Below are 18,563 nucleotides of genomic sequence, written 5' to 3' on the forward strand. Positions count from 1 at the left end.
AACTTGTTTCCAACAAGACATTGATATCATCCTTATCTTCTGTTCACCTGTACATAATGAGTCATTTCTCTAACAGTCTTTAGGATTTTATCTGTATCACTGATTTTGAAAAATTTGATTGTAATGTGATTTGTTATGGTTTTATATTTCTTGTACTTGGGATTGAGCTTCAGTTATGTGTCTTTATACTCTTCATTATGCTTGGAAAGGTTTGGCCATTATTTCTTCTTACACTTTTTCCTATCTCTACTTAACTTTTTTTATTAAGGTATTATTGATAAACACTCTTATGAAGGTTTCACATGAAAAAACAATGTGGTTACTACATTTACCCATATTATCAAGTCCCCACCCATACCCCAATACAGTCACTGTCCATCAGTGCAGCAAGATGCCACAGATCCACTATGGTCCTTTTCTGTACTACACTGTTCTCCCCGTGATGCCCCACACCATGTGTACTAAACATAATACCCCTCAATCCCCTTGTGCCTCCCTCCCCACCCGCCCTCCCACACCCCTCCCCTTTGGTAACCACCAGTTCCTTCTTGGAGTCTCTGAGTCTGCTGCCATTTTGTTCCTTCAGGTTTGCCTCATTGTTATACTCCACAAATAAGGGAAATCATTTGGCATTTGTCTTTCTCCACCTGGCTTATTTCACTGAGCATAATGTCCTCCAACTCCATCCATGTTGTTGCAAATGGTAGGATTTGTGTCTTTCTTATGACTGAATAGTATTCCATTGTGTATATGTTCCACATCTTCTTTATCCATTCATCTACTGATGGACACTTAGGTTGCTTCCATATCTTGGCTATTGTAAAAAGTGCCATGATAAACATAGGGGTGCATATGTCTTTTTGAATCTGAGAAGTTGTATTCTTTGGGTAAATTCCTAGGAGTGGGATTCCCAGGTCAAATGGTGTTTCTATTTTTAGTTTTTTGAGGAACCTCCGTATTACTTTCCACAATGGTTGAACTAGCTTACTTTGCCATCAGCAGTGTAGGATGGTTCCCCTTTCTCTGCATCCTTGCCAGCATTTGTTGTTCTTAGTCTTTTCGATGCTGGCCATCCTTACTGGTGTGGGGTGATATCTCATTGTGGTTTTAATTTGCATTTCCCCAATGATTAGTGATATGGAGAATCTTTTCATGTGTCTGTTGGCCATCTGAATTCCTTCTTTGGAGAACTGTCTCTTCTTATCCTCTGTCCATTTGTTAATCGGGTTATTTGCTTTTTGGGTGTTGAAGCGTGTAAGTTCTTTATATATTTTGGATATTAACCCCTTGTGGATATGTCATTTACAAATATATTCTCCCATACTGTAGGATGCCTTTTTGTTCTGTTGATGGTGTCCTTTGCCATACAGAAACTTTTTAGTTTGATGTAGTCCCATGAGTTCATTTTTGCTTTTGTTTCCCTTGCCCAAGGAGATGTGTTCAGGAAGAAGTTGCTCATGCTTATATTCAGGAGATGTTGTCTTCTAAGAGTTTTATGGTTTCATGACTTACATTCAAATATTTAATCCATTTCGAGTTTACTTTTTTGTATGGGGTTAAACAATAATCGTTTCATTCTCTTGCATGTAGCTGTCTAGTTTTGCCAACACCAGCTGTTGAAGAGGCTGTCATTTCCCCATTGTATATCCATGGCTCCTTCATCGTATATTAATTGACCATATATGGTTGTGTTTATATCAGGGCTCTCTAGTCTGTTCCATTAGTTTATGGGTCTGTTCTCGTGCCAGTACCAAATTGTCTTGATTACTGTGGCTTTGTAGTAGAGCTTAAAGTTGTGGAGCATAATCCCCCCAGCTTTATTCTTCCTTCTCAGAATTGCTTTGGCTTTTCGAGGTCTTTTGTGGTTCCATGTGGATTTTAGAATGATTTTCTCTATTCGTTGAAGAATGCTGTTGGTATTTTGATAGGAATTGCATTGAATCTGTAGAATGCTTTAGGCAGGATGGCCATTTCGACAATATTAATTCTTCCTATCCATGAGCATGGGATGTGTTTTCATTTATTGGTATCTTCTTTAAATTCTCTCATGAGTGTCTTGTAGTTTTCAGAGTATAGGTCTTTCACTTCCTTGATTAGGTTTATTCCTAGGTATTTTATTCTTTTTGATGAATTTGTGAATGGAATTATTTTCCTGATTTTTCTCTCTGCTAGTTCATTGTTAGTGTATAGGAATGCCACAGATTTCTGTGTATTAATTTTGTATCCTGCAACTTTGCTGAATTCAGATATTTACTTAACTTTTGAACATATGGAATATAGTTAAAATAACTTTAAATGTTGTTTTGTGCTAATTTTAACATCTGTCAGTTTTGATTGATTATTCTCCTCCTGATGGGTTTTGTTTTCCTTCCTGTTTGTATGCCTGGCAACCTTTGTTTCAATGCAAGACACTGCGATTTCACCTTGTTGAGTGCTGTTATATTTTATTCCTGTACATTCTCTTGAGTTTTGGGATGCAGTTAAGATCATTGGAAACAGTTTGATCCTTTGCTTTTATGATCTGTTTGGTAGACTCAAAGCAGTGCTTACCTAAGACTGATTAGTTCCCATTACTGAGGCAACATGTTCCTGAATACTCCACCCAATGTCCTATGAATTAGTTTTCCCAGCCTGGTTGGTGGAAACAGACACTACTTCTGGCCCTTTGTTAGTGCCAGATCCTGTTTCCTCTAGTGTTTTTGGATGGTTTTCTCTTTGAACTTGGATAGTATCCTCGTAAACGTGTATTAAAGAGTTCTGTGCTGAATACTCAAGGAGAAACATCTGATCTAGAATCTCTTTGCACAGTCCTATCCTCTCTGGCATTCCATCTTTTAAATTTTAGCTTCTTTGGCGTCCCCAGACTCTTAGCTCCATCTCCTTAATTCAAGGAGTCCATTGGCCTCTTCCTCTGTTCCTGGCCTTACTGTGCTACTACCTGGAAAATCAAGATAGTAAGCTGTGATTACTGTTGGGCTCACCTTATTTGTTTCCTGACTAAGTGATCACTGCCTTTTAGTCTAATATGTAGTATCTTGAAAACTGTTTCATGTATTTTGTCTGGCTTTTGTTGTTGTTTTAGGTCAGAGGGTAAATCTGGGGTCCCTCTTATTCCATCATGGTCAGAAGCAGAAGTACTATTCCACAGATTTTACTTAGCTGTTTTATTATTTTTTTTAGTTCAAAAAATGTCCCTTGAGACTTGCTCTTTGATGCATGGATTATTTAGAATTGTGTTATTTAATTATCAAGTGTTTGAAGATTCTTTTACATTTCTGTTACTGATTTCTAGTTTAATTCTCTTATGTTCAGAGAATACTTTGCTTTATATCGATCCTTTTACATTTATTAAATCTTCTTGTATGACCCAAGATATAGTCACTATTGAACACTTCACACTTCACTTTCCTATTCCTTTCACTTACCATACCCCTTTTCACATCACCTCAAAAGTCCCACTTCCTGCTTTCCACTCATGTCTCCTGGGTAACACATGCAGTGATCTCATAATAGTGTAATTCCACTTATCCCCCAACAACCCAGGTTTTGGTGGTGGTTATTACATTTTTTCCTTTCATATTTATTATACCCACCTCACAATACCTCTATTGTTTTTCTTTGAAACAGCTCTTAAATCATGAGAGAACATAGTCTTTTATATTTACTTAACATATTTACCATGATGGTCTTCATTTCTTTCTGTAGCGCCAGATTTCCATCTGGTCTTAGCTCCCTTTGGCTTAAAGAAAAATCTTTTACATTTCTTATAGTGCAGTTCTGCCAGTGTTGAATTCTCCAGGATTTCATTCATCAGGAAGTGTCTTTATTTTACCCTAAATTTTGAAGAATTTTTTGCTGACTTAGAATTCTGGGGTGACAGGGTCTTTTTCCTCCCCAGCATGTGAAAGAAACTCTCTTGTAGACTTCCTCCTTTCTGATGAGAAACTGCAGTTACTCTTTTATTCACTTGGTAGTTTATTTAGCTTCATGGATCTTTAAGTCATAACTTTTCACATTTGGGAAATTGAGATATTATTTTTAAAATATTTCTTTCTGCTCCAATCTCACTTGTCCTTGTGAGAGTCCAGTTACACATATGGTATAAACTATTTGATATTGCTTCATGTGTCCCAGAGGGTCTGTTTACTATGAGATTATTTCTACTGATTTGTCTTTAAGTTCTCTGACTTTATTTTGCTGTCTCCAATCTGCTGTTTAAGCCTAGCCAGTGAATATTTTCAATTATTTTTAGTTTTCTAGTTTAGTTATCATTTGTTTGTTTCTTCCTTATAATTTCCATTTCTCTGCAAAGATTCTTTATCTATTCACTTGTTAAGACCATGTTTTCCTTTACTTCTTCAGACATATTTATAGTAGCTCTTTAAATTCTTGGCTGGCTTAGTCTAACATTTGGACCATCTTTTTTCTTAACAATGGATCACACTTTCTTGTTTCTTTGTATGTCTAAATGACTTTTTATTGAATATTTTGTACTATGAGCAATACCCTGGAGGGTGTTACCTCTTTCTGAAATACATGGATCCTTGTTTTAGTAGGCAGTGTAATTATTGGTTAATGACCTTATACTTATTTAGGCTTGGTTTCATTTTTACAAATCAGTGGAGATCTTAAAGTGTTTCCCAAGTCCTACTATCTTGGTGATACTCAAACTCCAAACTCTGTGAATCTTGTCATGGTTTGATTTTAGATTTAATTAGGGCAGAACAACAGGTCTTACTCTTGACGATGGTCCTTACCCCATGTTGTAACCCTTCTGCTGTTTTAGCTGGATGCCAAGGATATTAAAGATCCATATACAAGATCTCTCCACTTTGGCAGGGCCAGAACTCCCCTGGCAATGCTAGTATCCCATAACTGCTCTAACTCTAGTATTTTCTAAGTCTTAACCCTATATAGTACCTCTTTCTGGTGAGCTTCAGATGCTCTCACACTGTACATATACAGTCCAGCTGTATTATTCAGGGTTCTCCAGAGAAATAGGGCCAACAAGATGGAGATATATGCACACACAAATCTACATATTTATTTAGGAATTGCCTCATGTAACTATAGAGGATGAAAAGTTCCAAGATCTGTAGTCAGCAAGCTGGAGACCCAGGAGAGCAGATGGTATGGTTCCAGTCCTAGGCCAAAGCCCTAAGAATAAGAAGAGCCAATAGTGTGAGTTCCAGTCCAACTCTGAAAGCAGAAGATGGATGTGCGAACTCAACAATAGTTAGGCAGAGAGAGGGAATTCTTGCTCAACTTTCTTGTTCTATTCAGGCCTTCAATGGATTGAAGTGTGGAAAGGGCAGTCTTTTACCTAGTCTACCAATTTAAATGTTAATCTCATCCAGAGACACTCATAGACACATCTCAAAATTATGTTTAATCAAATATCTGAGTTCCCCATGGCCCAGTCAACTTTTGAGACATAAAATTAACCATCACACCAGCCTTCAGCCAGATTTTTAGGGGACTCACACACAGACTTCTGTAGCTCCCTATCTGCATGGTGCCCTCCTTTCCCTGGCTCTGCCCAGTGGTTTCCAGCCATTTCAGCTGTCTTAAATTCTGATCTCTGCTTCCTCAACCTAGAAAGATCTCCCTACTCTTTTTCTGACTAACTCTGCACTACAGTGGGAAACTATCCCCAGATAGAGGTGCCAGGTAATTTGGAGGGCTTACCTCATGAGTTTCCTCTCAGGGATCAGTCTTAAACTTCTTGTCCTTTACCTGCAGATAGTTGCCTCATAAATTTCATCCTTTTTATAGTTGTTTACACTGAGTCTGGTATCACTTCATCATGACTGGAAAGGTTAATTTTCACTGCTTTTATATGTAGTATTATATTATATGAATTATACCCTACTTATCCATTCTTGGGTTGGCAGACTAATATTAGACACTCAGGTGTGTTCAAACTGTCAGCAATACAAATGATACTACAGTGACTATATCTTTATACTTAGAAATGGAATTGCAAGGTTATAAAATGCATACATACATCTTCAACCTTACTAGATATTGCCAAACTGCTCTCCAAATTATACGGTTTTATGTATCTATAAACAGTATATAAATTACATTTGTTCTACATGCTTGCCAAAATTTGATCTTGTTGAACTATTAAATATTTCTTATTGTACAAATGAATGCAAAATGTTAATCTTGTCACCTCAGTAAACCTTTCCTAGATTACAGGTGAGGTTAAACATACATATGTACATATATACATACATACACATATATACATGTACATATGTGTATATTTATTATTGACTATTTGGGTTTCCTATTCAATAGATTACATTGTTATTATCACTCATCCCTTTTTACAATTGGGTAGTCTTTTTGTTATTGATTCTTAGGAGTTCCTTATAAACTCTAGTTACAAATTCTTTTTTGGTTATATGAGACCCCCAGTCTTGGCTTATCTTTCAGCTACCTACATTGCCTTTTCCCATAGGAGGTGTTAAATTTCAATGTCGTCATATTTAGGTGTATTTTACTAAATGATCTGTGGTTTTTTAATGTCCCCTCTAAACACTAGGGTACCCCAGGGCTCAGGCCTTGGACCTATCTACATTAATTCCCATATAATATTACTTAGTCTCGTGGCATCAGTACACTGATGGCTTTTACTTCTAGCTCCTTCTCTGTACTCCAGTAATGTGTGACAATTTAAAAGAACGTTGCTGAGCATGATACTATCTTTTATTCCCTTATTATCCAAGTTTCTTGAATCGGAAATCTGCAGTCACTGCCTCCATTTACCATTTAACTCACTGTGGCTTGGCTTTTTTCCCATTATTCCACTGATACTGTTGAGATTTTTTCTTAAGCAACACAGCCTACGCCCTTTTCTTTTTATCAAACAGACTGAAGAAGACTTGCCCTGGCAACAGGTTGGAGAGAAGAGCAGCTTGCTTTTGTCATCTCTACATGTAGACTCACCTTTACTATTACTACTCTCCAAAACACTGAGTTATTTGAAGATTCCTGTAACATACTCCTTTCCAGCTCTGTGCTTCTGCATAGTGCCCTTCATCTGCCTTGAATCTGATTTACTTAGCAGTTCTCTGAGCTCAAGTACAACCTCCCAGTCTGTCTTTACCTTTATCATTTCTTCTCATTTTGTGCCTCTATTAGCACACTTACCACCCTGAATTGTAACTTTCTGTTTACACATCTTTCTTCCCTACTAAACTGAAAACTTCTGGAGACCAGACCCTATCTTTCCCCCTTTAATCTCTTTAAAGTATATCAGATGGAGTGAATAAATCAATGAATGAATGCCCTAAACTAGGCCAAAGCCTGAACTGGCAGATCACCAAGTTTGTTTTTTAAAGTTTTATTGACATATAATTCACATACTATGCAATTCACAGGATGCTGCATCACCATAATCTAATTTTAAAACATTTTTGTTCTTTTTATCAGCCACTCTCCTTTCCCCCACCTTCAGCACACTCCCCAGCCCTAGATAGCCACTAATGTACTTTCTGGCACCACCAAATTTAGCATAGGTAAATTGATTTTAAAAATCCTCATATCTGAACCATAATGTGAAATGGTGGTAGGTAGTTGTCCCACTTTACTAAAACTGCAGAGACTCAAACATAGTGCAGCCTCAGGTTTGATCCGCAATTTACTGGACACTTAGACTTTTTAATCGGGAGTTTATTAGAACTGGATCGACATTAACAAGAGTGGTTAATTTGGGTTGGTCTTGCTTTCACTGATGCTGAGTAAACCCCTTTACAGTTTATACTTCGGCAATAAACAGAGTAACTCAAAAAACTCACAACTATTGGTAGCAATTACGAAAAGTGACTTATAATCTCTTCTCGGGAGCTTAGTCCCCTAGAAAATACCTTGGCCTAAGGCGATATGTGAGTAGTCGCTTTCTGGAGTTTTATTTTTACCGCGATTCTTCCACAGGTTCACTTCTGGAAGGGTGCTGCGCAGCTGGACACGCGTCTGAGTCGCGCGCACAGTGACGCAGCCGGCGCACGGTGACGCGAGCGCGGCGAGGTGCACCCTGGGATATTTAACTCCTCTCCGCGGCGCGGAGCCGCGATGTCTCCGGCGGCTGCGGCGGCTGGCGGAGGGGACCGGCGGCGCCCGGCAGCTAGTGTCAGGAAAGGCCAGGGCCAGGGCAGGGGCTGGGGCGCGCCGGTAGGGGCGGCCCTCCTCGGCCTGTCGGTGCTGGGCCTCGTGCTGTATCTGGTGCCCGCTGCGGCGGCGCTGGCCTGGCTGGCTGTGGGGGCTACCGCGGCCTGGTGGGGATTGAGCCGCGAGCCCCGAGATTCGCGCGCCTTCTCCTCGCTCGTTCGGAACGCGCGCCGCCAGCGAACACTGCTTGCCTCGCCTCCGGCCAAGGCGGTGGTAAACGGCAGCGTTGTAGAGCCGCGGACACTGCTCCAAGGACCCGACCCCGCCGAACTGCTTCTCGTGGGCAGTTATCTGGGCAAGCCTGTCCAACGGCCACCCTCAAGCCACACACGACCCCCACCGCCGGCTCACTCGGCCCATCGCGATCCCATTCACCCCTCAGTCCACACACCTTTTATCCGAACCTCTAGGAGGCCTTCCCGCTGGTAAGATACGCTGACCTTCCCCAGACCGAGGACTTGACTTTGAAATCCTTTTTATTTTCTAGGTCCTAAGTGGGTTCTGTGTCGTTTTCACCTCTTTAAATACCTTGGTGCGCGTCAACCGTGTCCTGCCGCCCTTTAGCCTTTGCTCTGAGATGTGCTGCCAGAACTGTTCCCTTCTTTCAGTTCTGAAAGCTCTGAACTCTAATACAGTATGGGTTTAGCAGAATACTTGGTAAATCACTTAAAATATCCCTACTTAAGGTGAAAATATCTTCTGTCTTTAAAGCATAGTACTGTAATAGGTTTTGTTACTTTTTTTCTTTGCACTAATACATTGTATCAGCTGAGCTCAAAGAGGTGTACCGAGGAAATCTCCTTGATGGATATAACTTGGCTGATAAAGATAATTAGATTAAAAAGACTCGTTTTTTCGTTTAATCCCAGTAGCTGAGTGATACAAAAAAATTCAAAACTTCAGTGACAACACTAGATCCTTCATAAGTACATTTATTTGAAAAGGTGAACATTCAGATTTTTAAAACGTCTGACTTTGGGGGTATATATCTGATGACTTATCATAAAAGATCGAAGGATTCTTGTAAAATTTGCCCCTGCACGTCCTTACGCACACTTTTCTTCCTCTGTAGTTTTACTTGTGTGGGCAGGTTTTCAATTTCCCTCTCAAAGTTGTTGAATCCATTGTAGGCACAGCTGTTAAGCAGCTGCCACTTTCTGCCCTTAGATGGAATGGGGGAAAGTTGCCATAAAAATGCTGTGTTTTGTGTTGCTTAGAGAGGCTTAAGCTCTCTGGAAAATAAGTGAATCCACATGCTTCTTTAGTAAGTTAAATTTTCTGTCATTCTTATAAGCTGCTTTGGTTCCATAATGTGTCTCCCATTCTCCACAGGGACTGTGGGACTTCACCACACCAGTTTGTCATAACACCTCGAAGACGATACCCAATCCAGCAGGCCCAGTATTCCCGTGTGGGGGTGCTGCCCACGGTGTGCTGGAATGGGGGTCACAAGAAGCCTGTGCCATCTCCTCGTAATTCCAGAATGATGTGCAGGCCTTTGACAGTGAGGATTGCTCCTCCAGATAGCAAACTGACTTATTCTCCAATGTGAGTATTGCTGGAGGAAAAGTCTCCCAGGGTGTCCACTTTATTCTTCTGCACTTGTTCATCAGACAATAACTGTAACTCAAAGGAAAGTAAGAAGCTGCTTACATGAAGGAGAAATGTCAAGTTCTAGTTATTGAAGAGTTTTTTTGTTTTGGGGGTTTTGCCTTAGACTGTAGCTTTAACAGCTAAGGGTAACTTGTGTGAGTGTATAAATTACCCTTTTGCTTGTTGGTTAGCTTTGGATTTCCAGTGAATAAAGTTCATACTATATACCATGATAATCAGAGTATCTTAATGCTAACATCCTTTTTTCTGTTACAGAGCAGCACAGACCACCAGCTCAACACTGTCCTCACCCTCAAGTAATGTCCCAGACCCATGTGCAAAGGAGACTGTTTTGAATGCGCTCAAACAGAAGAAGAAAAGGACAGTGCAGGAGGAGGAAGACCAAATATCAGCTGATGGTCAGGAAAATAAAAGAAGGTAACATGCCCTGCAGAGTCCTAAACGTGCCTCCCACAGGCTCCTGGGATTTGTTGAAACAGAGATCACTCCCAAAAAGAATCAGAGGCCGCCTCCTGTGTGTGAGCAGCAGGTCCCCTTCTTTGGCTTTCATGGAAGAGCTTGGTAACAAGAGCTTTACTGCTACGCCTTTCATTAGGCACAGGCTACATATATTTTGTAATATACCTTTTCCATAAGTACTAGAGAAAAGCCAACAGTATTGGCTACATTAGCTTCATACTTTTGATATAAATGTGTTAAATTTTGACAGAATGCTGAAAGTCTTCCCCTTGTGGTGTTCACTTATTTGGGTGACCATCAGCTTAGGTGTCATTTGTGCAGAAAGAAATACTTGGAAAAGAATAGCGAAGACTGGAGTATGATAGATCTATGAGTAATGAGAGTAAAAGCAGTTTCATTTGGCTTTTGAAAATGTAATGAAAATAGAGTAAGCACTCTGTTTCCTCAATGGAAAGAGAGGAAGTTGAAGGCTCTGAGTAAGCTATAGAACTGCTTGTGGCTTTCCAAGGAGTCAGTTAAGGATTCCACTCATTTTCTTGTAATTCAACAAACTACAAGACCCACCATGTGGCAGAGCCTACTCCAGGCACTGTGGATAGAGCAGTGAGCAAAACAAGGGTCTCATGGGACTTGGGTAAGAAATCAAACAAGGTAATTATAGATTGTAAGTATATAAATATTTTTAAAAAGTGATATAAAAGGGTAATGAGAAAGGGGCAGTTCTGTATATAAGGTGGTCAAGGAAACATGCTCTGAGGAGACAATGGACCCTACATTTGAGAAATAGAACCATTATCCTCATCAATTAGACCAGGTCGGTCATATACCAGGTTCACAGCTGGCCATCTTTGATACTGTAGATGGCAACATTAGGTAAGGAAATACTAATAAATGCAATTGTGTTCATTGGAAGATTAATTGGAAGTAACATTGGAAAATCAGGTAATGAATACTAGGGATATGATTTACAAGTGAGCAGTCTGAGCTCATGTCAGCCAACTAAGCAGGAGTGACAGGAGGATATGGTGTGTGGAGGTCAGAGAGAAAATAACTATTATTATGGTCAAAGCAGCTTTGTCATATTCTCCAGGTTGGTAATTTTTCTAGACTGCAGTGAGCCTATAGTTGGAATAAGCAGTGATTATGTGCACCATGCACAGGCCCTTATGTGTGTGATATGTGAAGTTCTTCTCTTACAGACTGAACTAAATTGAGAGCACTGGGGGATGTGTGTAGGTGGGTTGCTGAAATGGTTTTTTTTTTTGTTTAAAATTTATGGATGGTAGGATATTAAATGTGTGATTCAAGTGCTTTGGTGAGAAGTTAGCAAATAATCGGTACACCGGAATAGTTCAAAAGGTCTTAAAGCATTTTTATACTTTTCTTATTAGATTAGGACAGTCGTAGAATAAATTTACCTTCCTGAATATTTGAGATTTGAGGCAACCTTTTCTTGTCTAGCATGAGCCTGTGTTCCATAGAAAGAGTATAGCATCCCAGGAACATGAGAGTATGCTTTAAAGAAAAAGTCATATCATCTAATTGAGGGTTTGTGATTTGTCACAGGCGTCATGACAGCAGTGGGAGTGGACATTCAGCATTTGAGCCTGTGGTGGCCAATGGAGTCCCTACTGCTTTTGTGCCTAAGTAAGTAAGAATCCATCTGGGAGAGATTTCCTATTTGAAAAAAAGGTCATTATCGGAGTTATTGTCCTATAAATTTTCCTCTTTGAGATCAGAGAGGAACATTTTGAGTAACTTGCCACAATAGCTATTTTGCCTAATTCTTTTTACTGTTTTTCATTAATATGCATAAAATATGCTAAGGCTAAGAGGGTTTGTAGATACATTGAATAACCAAGTATGTAACAAACAGATAACAAGGTTTGTGCAATGAATAAAATGCAACAGTACAAAATTTAATAAAAATGTTAGATTTCTGCATTTGAGCTTAATTATATTTGAGGAAGCATTGGCTATGAGGGAAAGAGGCTGGAAATGTGTGTGAAAAGACTTGGGGTAACTTAATTTTTAATTTGAGTCAGCACTGTGATATGGCTGCCAAAAAGCTTAACATGCTCCTACTCTGTGCTGATAGAAGAAGGACTAGGAGGAGGCAGGTCAGTGGTGGTCCTGAATGCCCTGGTCCTGTTGTCCACGGAGGGCTGTGGGTGGGCTGTGCTGCCCTGCAAGAGGAGGCAGACACAGACCGAAATTCACTGCGAGTGAAGCAGCTCAAGATGTCACGGGGTGGTGGTGGTGGGTGAGGGGGTTCTGGAGGTACAGAAGTACTAGCCCAGAGGAGAAAAACCCCAGGGGCCTAAGGAAATGAGGGAGGGAAGGAGAGTGGTCTGCAAAAAACTGAAGGACTATCACATGAAAGGAGAACAGTTGGCTTGGTTTGGCTCCAGATGGGACCCATAGGTGAAGTAGGAGAAAGAGTAAGTACGTTTTCACCCAGTGTAGGAAGAAACTGGTCTGTGGTTGACATTCACCAGCCAGGAGATAGTGAGCTGTCTGTGCTGTCACAAAGTTTGGATGACTATCTCATAGAAAAGATGTTGAGGGAATTTCTGTTTCAGTTTGAATCTTAGAAAAAGTGGTTGGTTCCTCCTAAATTTTTTTTAACAGCTTTATTGGGTATAATTGACATAAACTGTGCCTCTCTAAGGTGTACAATTAGATAAATTTTGACATGTATCCTTATGAGAATTATTGTCCTACAAATTTTCCTCTTTGAAATCAGAGAGGAACATTTTTTTTTTTTTTTTTTGAGAGGGCATCTCTCATATTTATTGATCAAATGGTTGTTAACAACAATAAAATTCAGTATAGGGGGGTCAACGCTCAATGTACAATCATTAATCCATCTCAAGCCTAATTCTCGTCAGTCTCCAATCTTCTGAAGCATAACGAACAAGTTCTTACATGGTGAACGAATTCTTACAGAGTGAATAAATTCTTACATGGTGAACAGTACAAGGGCATTCATCACAGAAACTTTCGGTTTTGATCATGCATTATGACCTATAAACAATCAGGTCAAATATGAATATTCGTTTGATTTTTGTACTTGATTTATATGTTGATCCCACATTTCTCCTATTATTATTATTATTTTTATTTTTAATAAAATGCTGAAGTGGTAGGTAGATGCAAGATAAAGGTAGAAAACATAGTTTAGTGCTGTAAGAGGGCAAATGTAGATGATCAGATGATCAGGTGTGTGCCTATGGACTAAGTATTAATCCAGGCTAGACAAGGGCAGCAAGACATCCACGGATGCAGAAGATTTCTCTCAAAACGGGGGGTGAGGTTCTGAGCCTCACCTCTGTTGATCCCCAAATTCAGAGAGGAACATTTTAAGTAACTTTCCACAATAACTATTTTGTCTCAATTTCACACCCATGAAACCTTCTCACTGCCAGAAGTTTCCCCGTGCCCCTTGGTGAAGCCTTCAAACCTCCCTCTCACACTGCACCTGTTACCTGGCATCCATTGATCCCCGTTCTGTCACTATAGATTTGTGTGCGTTTCCTACAGTATATATGAGTAGAATCATAGGTTTAATTTTTAAAATACTTAGCTTTCCCTTTCTGACTTTGTGAGATATATTTAGCTGAATTAACAGTAAAGTTAAGAATGTTATCCTTTTTCGTTATGTTAGAATGATTTTGTGACCATTGATGAAACCTTAAAACAATGTTGTTGTCTTTCAATAGCACATTTGTGTTTTTCTCTTTTATTTCCCTTTTAGGCCTGGGTCTCTGAAGAGAGGCCTCAATTCCCAGAGCTCAGACAGCCACTTGAATAAGAGATCCCGCACCTCTTCTGTGAGCTCCTCGACAAGCACATACACATGTGGCATCCCTATGTCCAGCCGCAATGCCATTACCAGTTCCTACAGTTCCACTGGAGGGATCGCTCAGGTACATGTTCCTGGTGGTGTGGAAGAAGTGGGTTCTTTGCATTTATTACTTGATTATCCAGTGTTTGCTAGCCCCCTTCTGTCAGATGCTGAGATCACCTCTAAGCTAACAGCAGTTACCACCCCTTGAATCATCACTATAGACCAGGGGAACAAACTAGAAAGCTTAGAATGCCTATGTGGAAACCTGATACAAGACAGAGCCATTATTATGGATAAATGGACAAAGGATGAATAATTCAAAAAATGCTATTAATTTGATTAAAAAGGTAGATTGAGTCTGGATTGCATTGGGTCATAAATTCGTCCTGTAGGCACTGGGAATTTAATGAAAGTTTTTAAAATAACTGGTTATAATTCTTTTTAGAAGGGATGTAGTGTAGACTGGAGAACAGATCAAGTTTTGCTACCAGAATGACTTGGGTTCAAATCTTGGCTTTGACACTTAGTAGCTATAGACACTTGGGCAGGCAAATGACTTAAACTCTCTTTTCCTCATCTCTAAAGCACTGTTGTAAAGATTGAAGGTAATGTTTGGAAAGTACCCCTTACAGTGCTTGTCAGTAAGTGGGCACCCAATATATAGGAGCTTGAAAAAAAGTAACACATGTGTGAAGGAGCTTTTGAGAGGAGAAAGAATTTGACATAAGTTTTCATCCATACAGAAGGCTGTTAGAGTAATATAAAATGACATCTTAATGATAAATGCCAAATATAGGAGATGAAGGCCCTAGCCAGGCAGTTAGGGCAATGCAGAGGATAATAGTATGAAGTCTTTATTCTGCACTAGGCCCTCTGCTAAGCACTTTAAATACAGTTCCTCAAGCAGTGATCACAACAGGCCTATGAGATACGTAATCATTGCCCTTCTTACAATTTTACATCAAATGTCATATATACACAAAAGGAAGGAAAAATATCATAATGAACCTCCATGTAGCTCCAGCAGTTAATAGTGTTTTGTCAGTCCTGTTCAATCAACACCTGTACCCCAAATTGGTTTTGGTCTTGTGTTTCAAAGTACAAACATGTTTCACCTGTAGGTACTTCAGTGTATTTTTTTGTTTTTTTAAAGATAAAATCTTTATGTATTTTCCCATAAGCTAATGGGTCATGAAGGAAACACAACATATCATACATTTAATCCTGATCTCCCCGATTTATATATATATATATTTTTTTTCCCTTTTTTAAAAAAAGGTTTTTTTGAAGAACATTATGTTTATTAGGCTATCCCCTACCCCAAGGACCCCCACAAACCCCATTACAGTCGCTGTCCATCAGCATAGTAAGACGTTGTAGAATCACTACTTGTCTTCTGTGTTGCACAGCCCTCCCCTTTCCCCCACCCCCCACATTATACATGCTAATCATAATACCCCCTTTCTTCTTCCCTGCCCTTATCCCTCCCTGCCCTCCCATTCTCCCCAGTCTCTTTCCCTTTGGTAATTGTTAGTCCATTCTTGGGTTCTGTGTTTCTGCTGCTGTTTTGTTCCTTCAGCTTTTGCTTTGTTCTTATACTCCACAGATGAGTGAAATCATTTGGTATTTGTCTTTCTCCACTTGGCTTATTTCACTGAGCATAATACCCTCTAGCTCCATCCATGTTGTTGCAAATGGTAGGATTTGTTTTCTTCTTATGGTTGAATAATATTCCATTGTGCATATGTACCACATCTTTTTTATTTATTTATTTGTTTGTTTGTTTGTTTATGAGGCTCTCCCCTACCCCAAGTGCCCCCCACAAACCCCATTACAGTCACTGTCCATCAGCATAGTAAGATGTTGTAGAATCACTACTTGTCTTCTCTGTTGCAAAGCCCTCCCCTTTCCCCCACCCCCACATTATACATGCTAATCATAATACCCCTTTTCTTCTTCCCCGCCATTATCCCTCCCTACCCTCCCATTCTCCCCAGTCTCTTTCCCTTAGGTAACTGTTAGTCCATTCTTGGGTTCCGTGATTCTGCTGCTGTTTTGTTCCTTCAGTTTTTCTTTTGTTCTTATACTCCACAAATGAGTGAAATCATTTGGTATTTCTCTTTCTCCACTTGGCTTATTTCACTGAGCATAATACCCTCTAACTCCATCCATGTTGTTACAAATTGTAAGATTTGTTTTCTTTTTATGGCTGAATAATATTCCATTGTGTATATGTACCACATCTTCTTTATCCACTCATCTACTGATGGACACTTAGGTTGCTTCCATTTCTTGGCTATTGTAAATAGTGCTGCGATAAACATAGGGGTGCATCTGTCTTTTTCAAACTGGAGTGCTGCATCCTTAGGGTAAATTCCTAGAAGTAGAATTCCTGGGTCAAATGGTAAGTCTATTTTGAGCATTTTGAGGAACCTCCATACTGCTTTCCACAATGGTTGAACTAATTTACATTCCCACCAGCAGTGTAGGAGGGTTACCCTTTCTCCACAACCTCGCCAACAATTTGTTGTTGTTTGTCTTTTGGATGGTAGCCTTCCGTACTGGTGTGAGGTGATATCTCATTGTGGTGTTAATTTGCATTTCTCTAATAACTAGTGATGTGGAGCATCTTTTCATGTGTCTGTTGGCCATCTGAATTTCTTCTTTGGAGAACTGTCTGTTCAGCTCCTCTGCCCATTTTTTAATTGGATTATTTGCTTTTTGTTTGTTGAGGTGCGTGAGCTCTTTATATATTTTGGATGTCAAGCCTTTATCAGATCTGTCATTTATGAATATGTTCTCCCATACTGTAGGGTAACTTTTTGTTCTATTTATGGTGTCCTTTGCTGTACAGAAGCTTTTCAGCTTGATATAGTCCCACTTGTTCATTTTTGCTTTTGTTTTCCTTGTCCAGGGAGATATGTTCATGAAGAAGTCGCTAATGTTTATGTCCAAGAGATTTTTGCCTATGTTTTTTCCTAAGAGTTTTATGGTTTCATGACTTACATTCAGGTCTTTGATCCATTTTGAGTTTACTTTTGTGTATGGGGTTAGACAATAATCCAGTTTCATTCTGTAGCATGTAGCTGTCCAGTTTCTCCAACACCAGCTGTTGAAGAGACTGTCATTTCCCACTGTATGTCCATGCCTCCTTTATCGAATATTAATTGACCATATATGTTTGGGTTAATTTCTGGAGTCTCTAATCTGTTCCACTGGTCTGTGGCTCTGTTCTTGTACCAGTACCAAATAGTCTTAATTACTATAGCTTTGTAGTAGAGTTTGAAGTTGGGGAGTGAGATTCCCCCTCCCCCACTTTATTCTTCTTTCTCAGGATTGCTTTGGCTATTCGGGGTCTTTGGTGTTTCCGTATGAATTTTTGAACTATTTGTTCCAGTTCGTTGAGGAATGTTGTTGGTAATTTGATAGGGATTGCATCAAATCTGTATATTGCTTTGGGCAGGATGGCCATTTTGATGATATTAGTTCTTCCTAGCCAAGAATATCGGATGAGTTCCATTTGTTACTGTCCTCTTTAATTTCTCTTAAGAGTGTCTTATAGTTTTCAGGGTATAGGTCTTTCACTTCCTTGGTTAGGTTTATTCCTAGGTATTTTATTCTTTTTGAAGCAGTTGTGAATGGAATTGTTTTCCTGATTTCTCTTTCTTTTACTTCATTGTTAGTGTATAGGAAAGCCACAGATTTCTGTGTGTTAATTTTGTATCCTGCAACTTTGCTGTATTCCGATATCAGCTCTAGTAGTTTTGGAGTGGAGCCTTTAGAGTTTTTAATGTACAATATCATGTCATCTGCAAATAGTGACAGTTTAACTTCTTCTTTACCAATCTGGATTCCTTGTATTTCTTTGTTTTGTCTAATTGCTGTGACTAGGACCTCCAGTACTATGTTAAATAACAGTGGGGAGAGTGGGCATCCCTGTCTTGTTCCCAATCTCAGAGGAAAAGCTTTCAGCTTCTCCCTGTTCAGTATGATGTTGGCTGTGGGTTTATCATATATGGCCTTTATTATATTGCCCTCTATACCCATTTTGCTGGGAGTTTTTATCATGAATGGATGTTGAATTTTGTTGAATGCTTTTTCAGCATCTATGGAGATGATCATGTGGTTTTTGTCTTTCTTTTTGTTTATGTGGTAGATGATGTTAATGGGTTTTTGAATGTTTTACCATCCTTTCATCCCTGGGATGAATCCCACTTGGTCATGGTGTATGATCCTTTTGATTTATTTTTGAATTTGGTTTGCTAATATTTTATTGATTATTTTTGCATCTACGTTCATCAGGGATATTGGTCTGTAATTTTCTTTTTTGGTGGGGTTCTTTGCCTGGTTTTGGTATTAGGGTGATGTTGGCTTAATAGAATGAGTTTGGGAGTATTCCCTCCTCTTCTATTTTTTGCAAAACTTTAAGGAGTATGGGTATTATATCTTCTCTGTATGTCTG

At 39.4% G+C, this 18,563-nt stretch overlaps 1 protein-coding gene and 1 long non-coding RNA gene across 2 annotated transcripts in view; one reads left to right on the plus strand and one right to left on the minus strand.

Moving 5' to 3' along the window:
* Positions 1 to 4,559: 4,559 nt before the first annotated feature.
* Positions 4,560 to 7,971, minus strand: LOC118969146 (uncharacterized). Its single transcript, XR_005057051.2, has 3 exons — positions 7,878 to 7,971; positions 5,689 to 5,736; positions 4,560 to 5,157 (listed from the first exon to the last, which is right to left on the minus strand). It is a non-coding gene; the product is annotated as an uncharacterized lncRNA (long non-coding RNA).
* Positions 7,888 to 18,563, plus strand: part of POM121C (POM121 transmembrane nucleoporin C) — a 31,657-nt gene continuing 20,981 nt past the window's right edge. The window contains exons 1-5 of the mRNA XM_037002591.2: positions 7,888 to 8,603; positions 9,511 to 9,726; positions 10,048 to 10,209; positions 11,818 to 11,898; positions 14,009 to 14,180. Coding sequence (XP_036858486.2) covers positions 8,083 to 8,603; positions 9,511 to 9,726; positions 10,048 to 10,209; positions 11,818 to 11,898; positions 14,009 to 14,180 — 1,152 coding nt within the window. The 5' untranslated portion in view covers positions 7,888 to 8,082. The remainder of the gene's footprint in view (positions 8,604 to 9,510; positions 9,727 to 10,047; positions 10,210 to 11,817; positions 11,899 to 14,008; positions 14,181 to 18,563) is intronic.

This window comes from Manis javanica, chromosome 10 (assembly GCF_040802235.1).
Source record: "Manis javanica isolate MJ-LG chromosome 10, MJ_LKY, whole genome shotgun sequence".
In the NCBI taxonomy this organism is placed as follows: domain Eukaryota; kingdom Metazoa; phylum Chordata; class Mammalia; order Pholidota; family Manidae; genus Manis; species Manis javanica.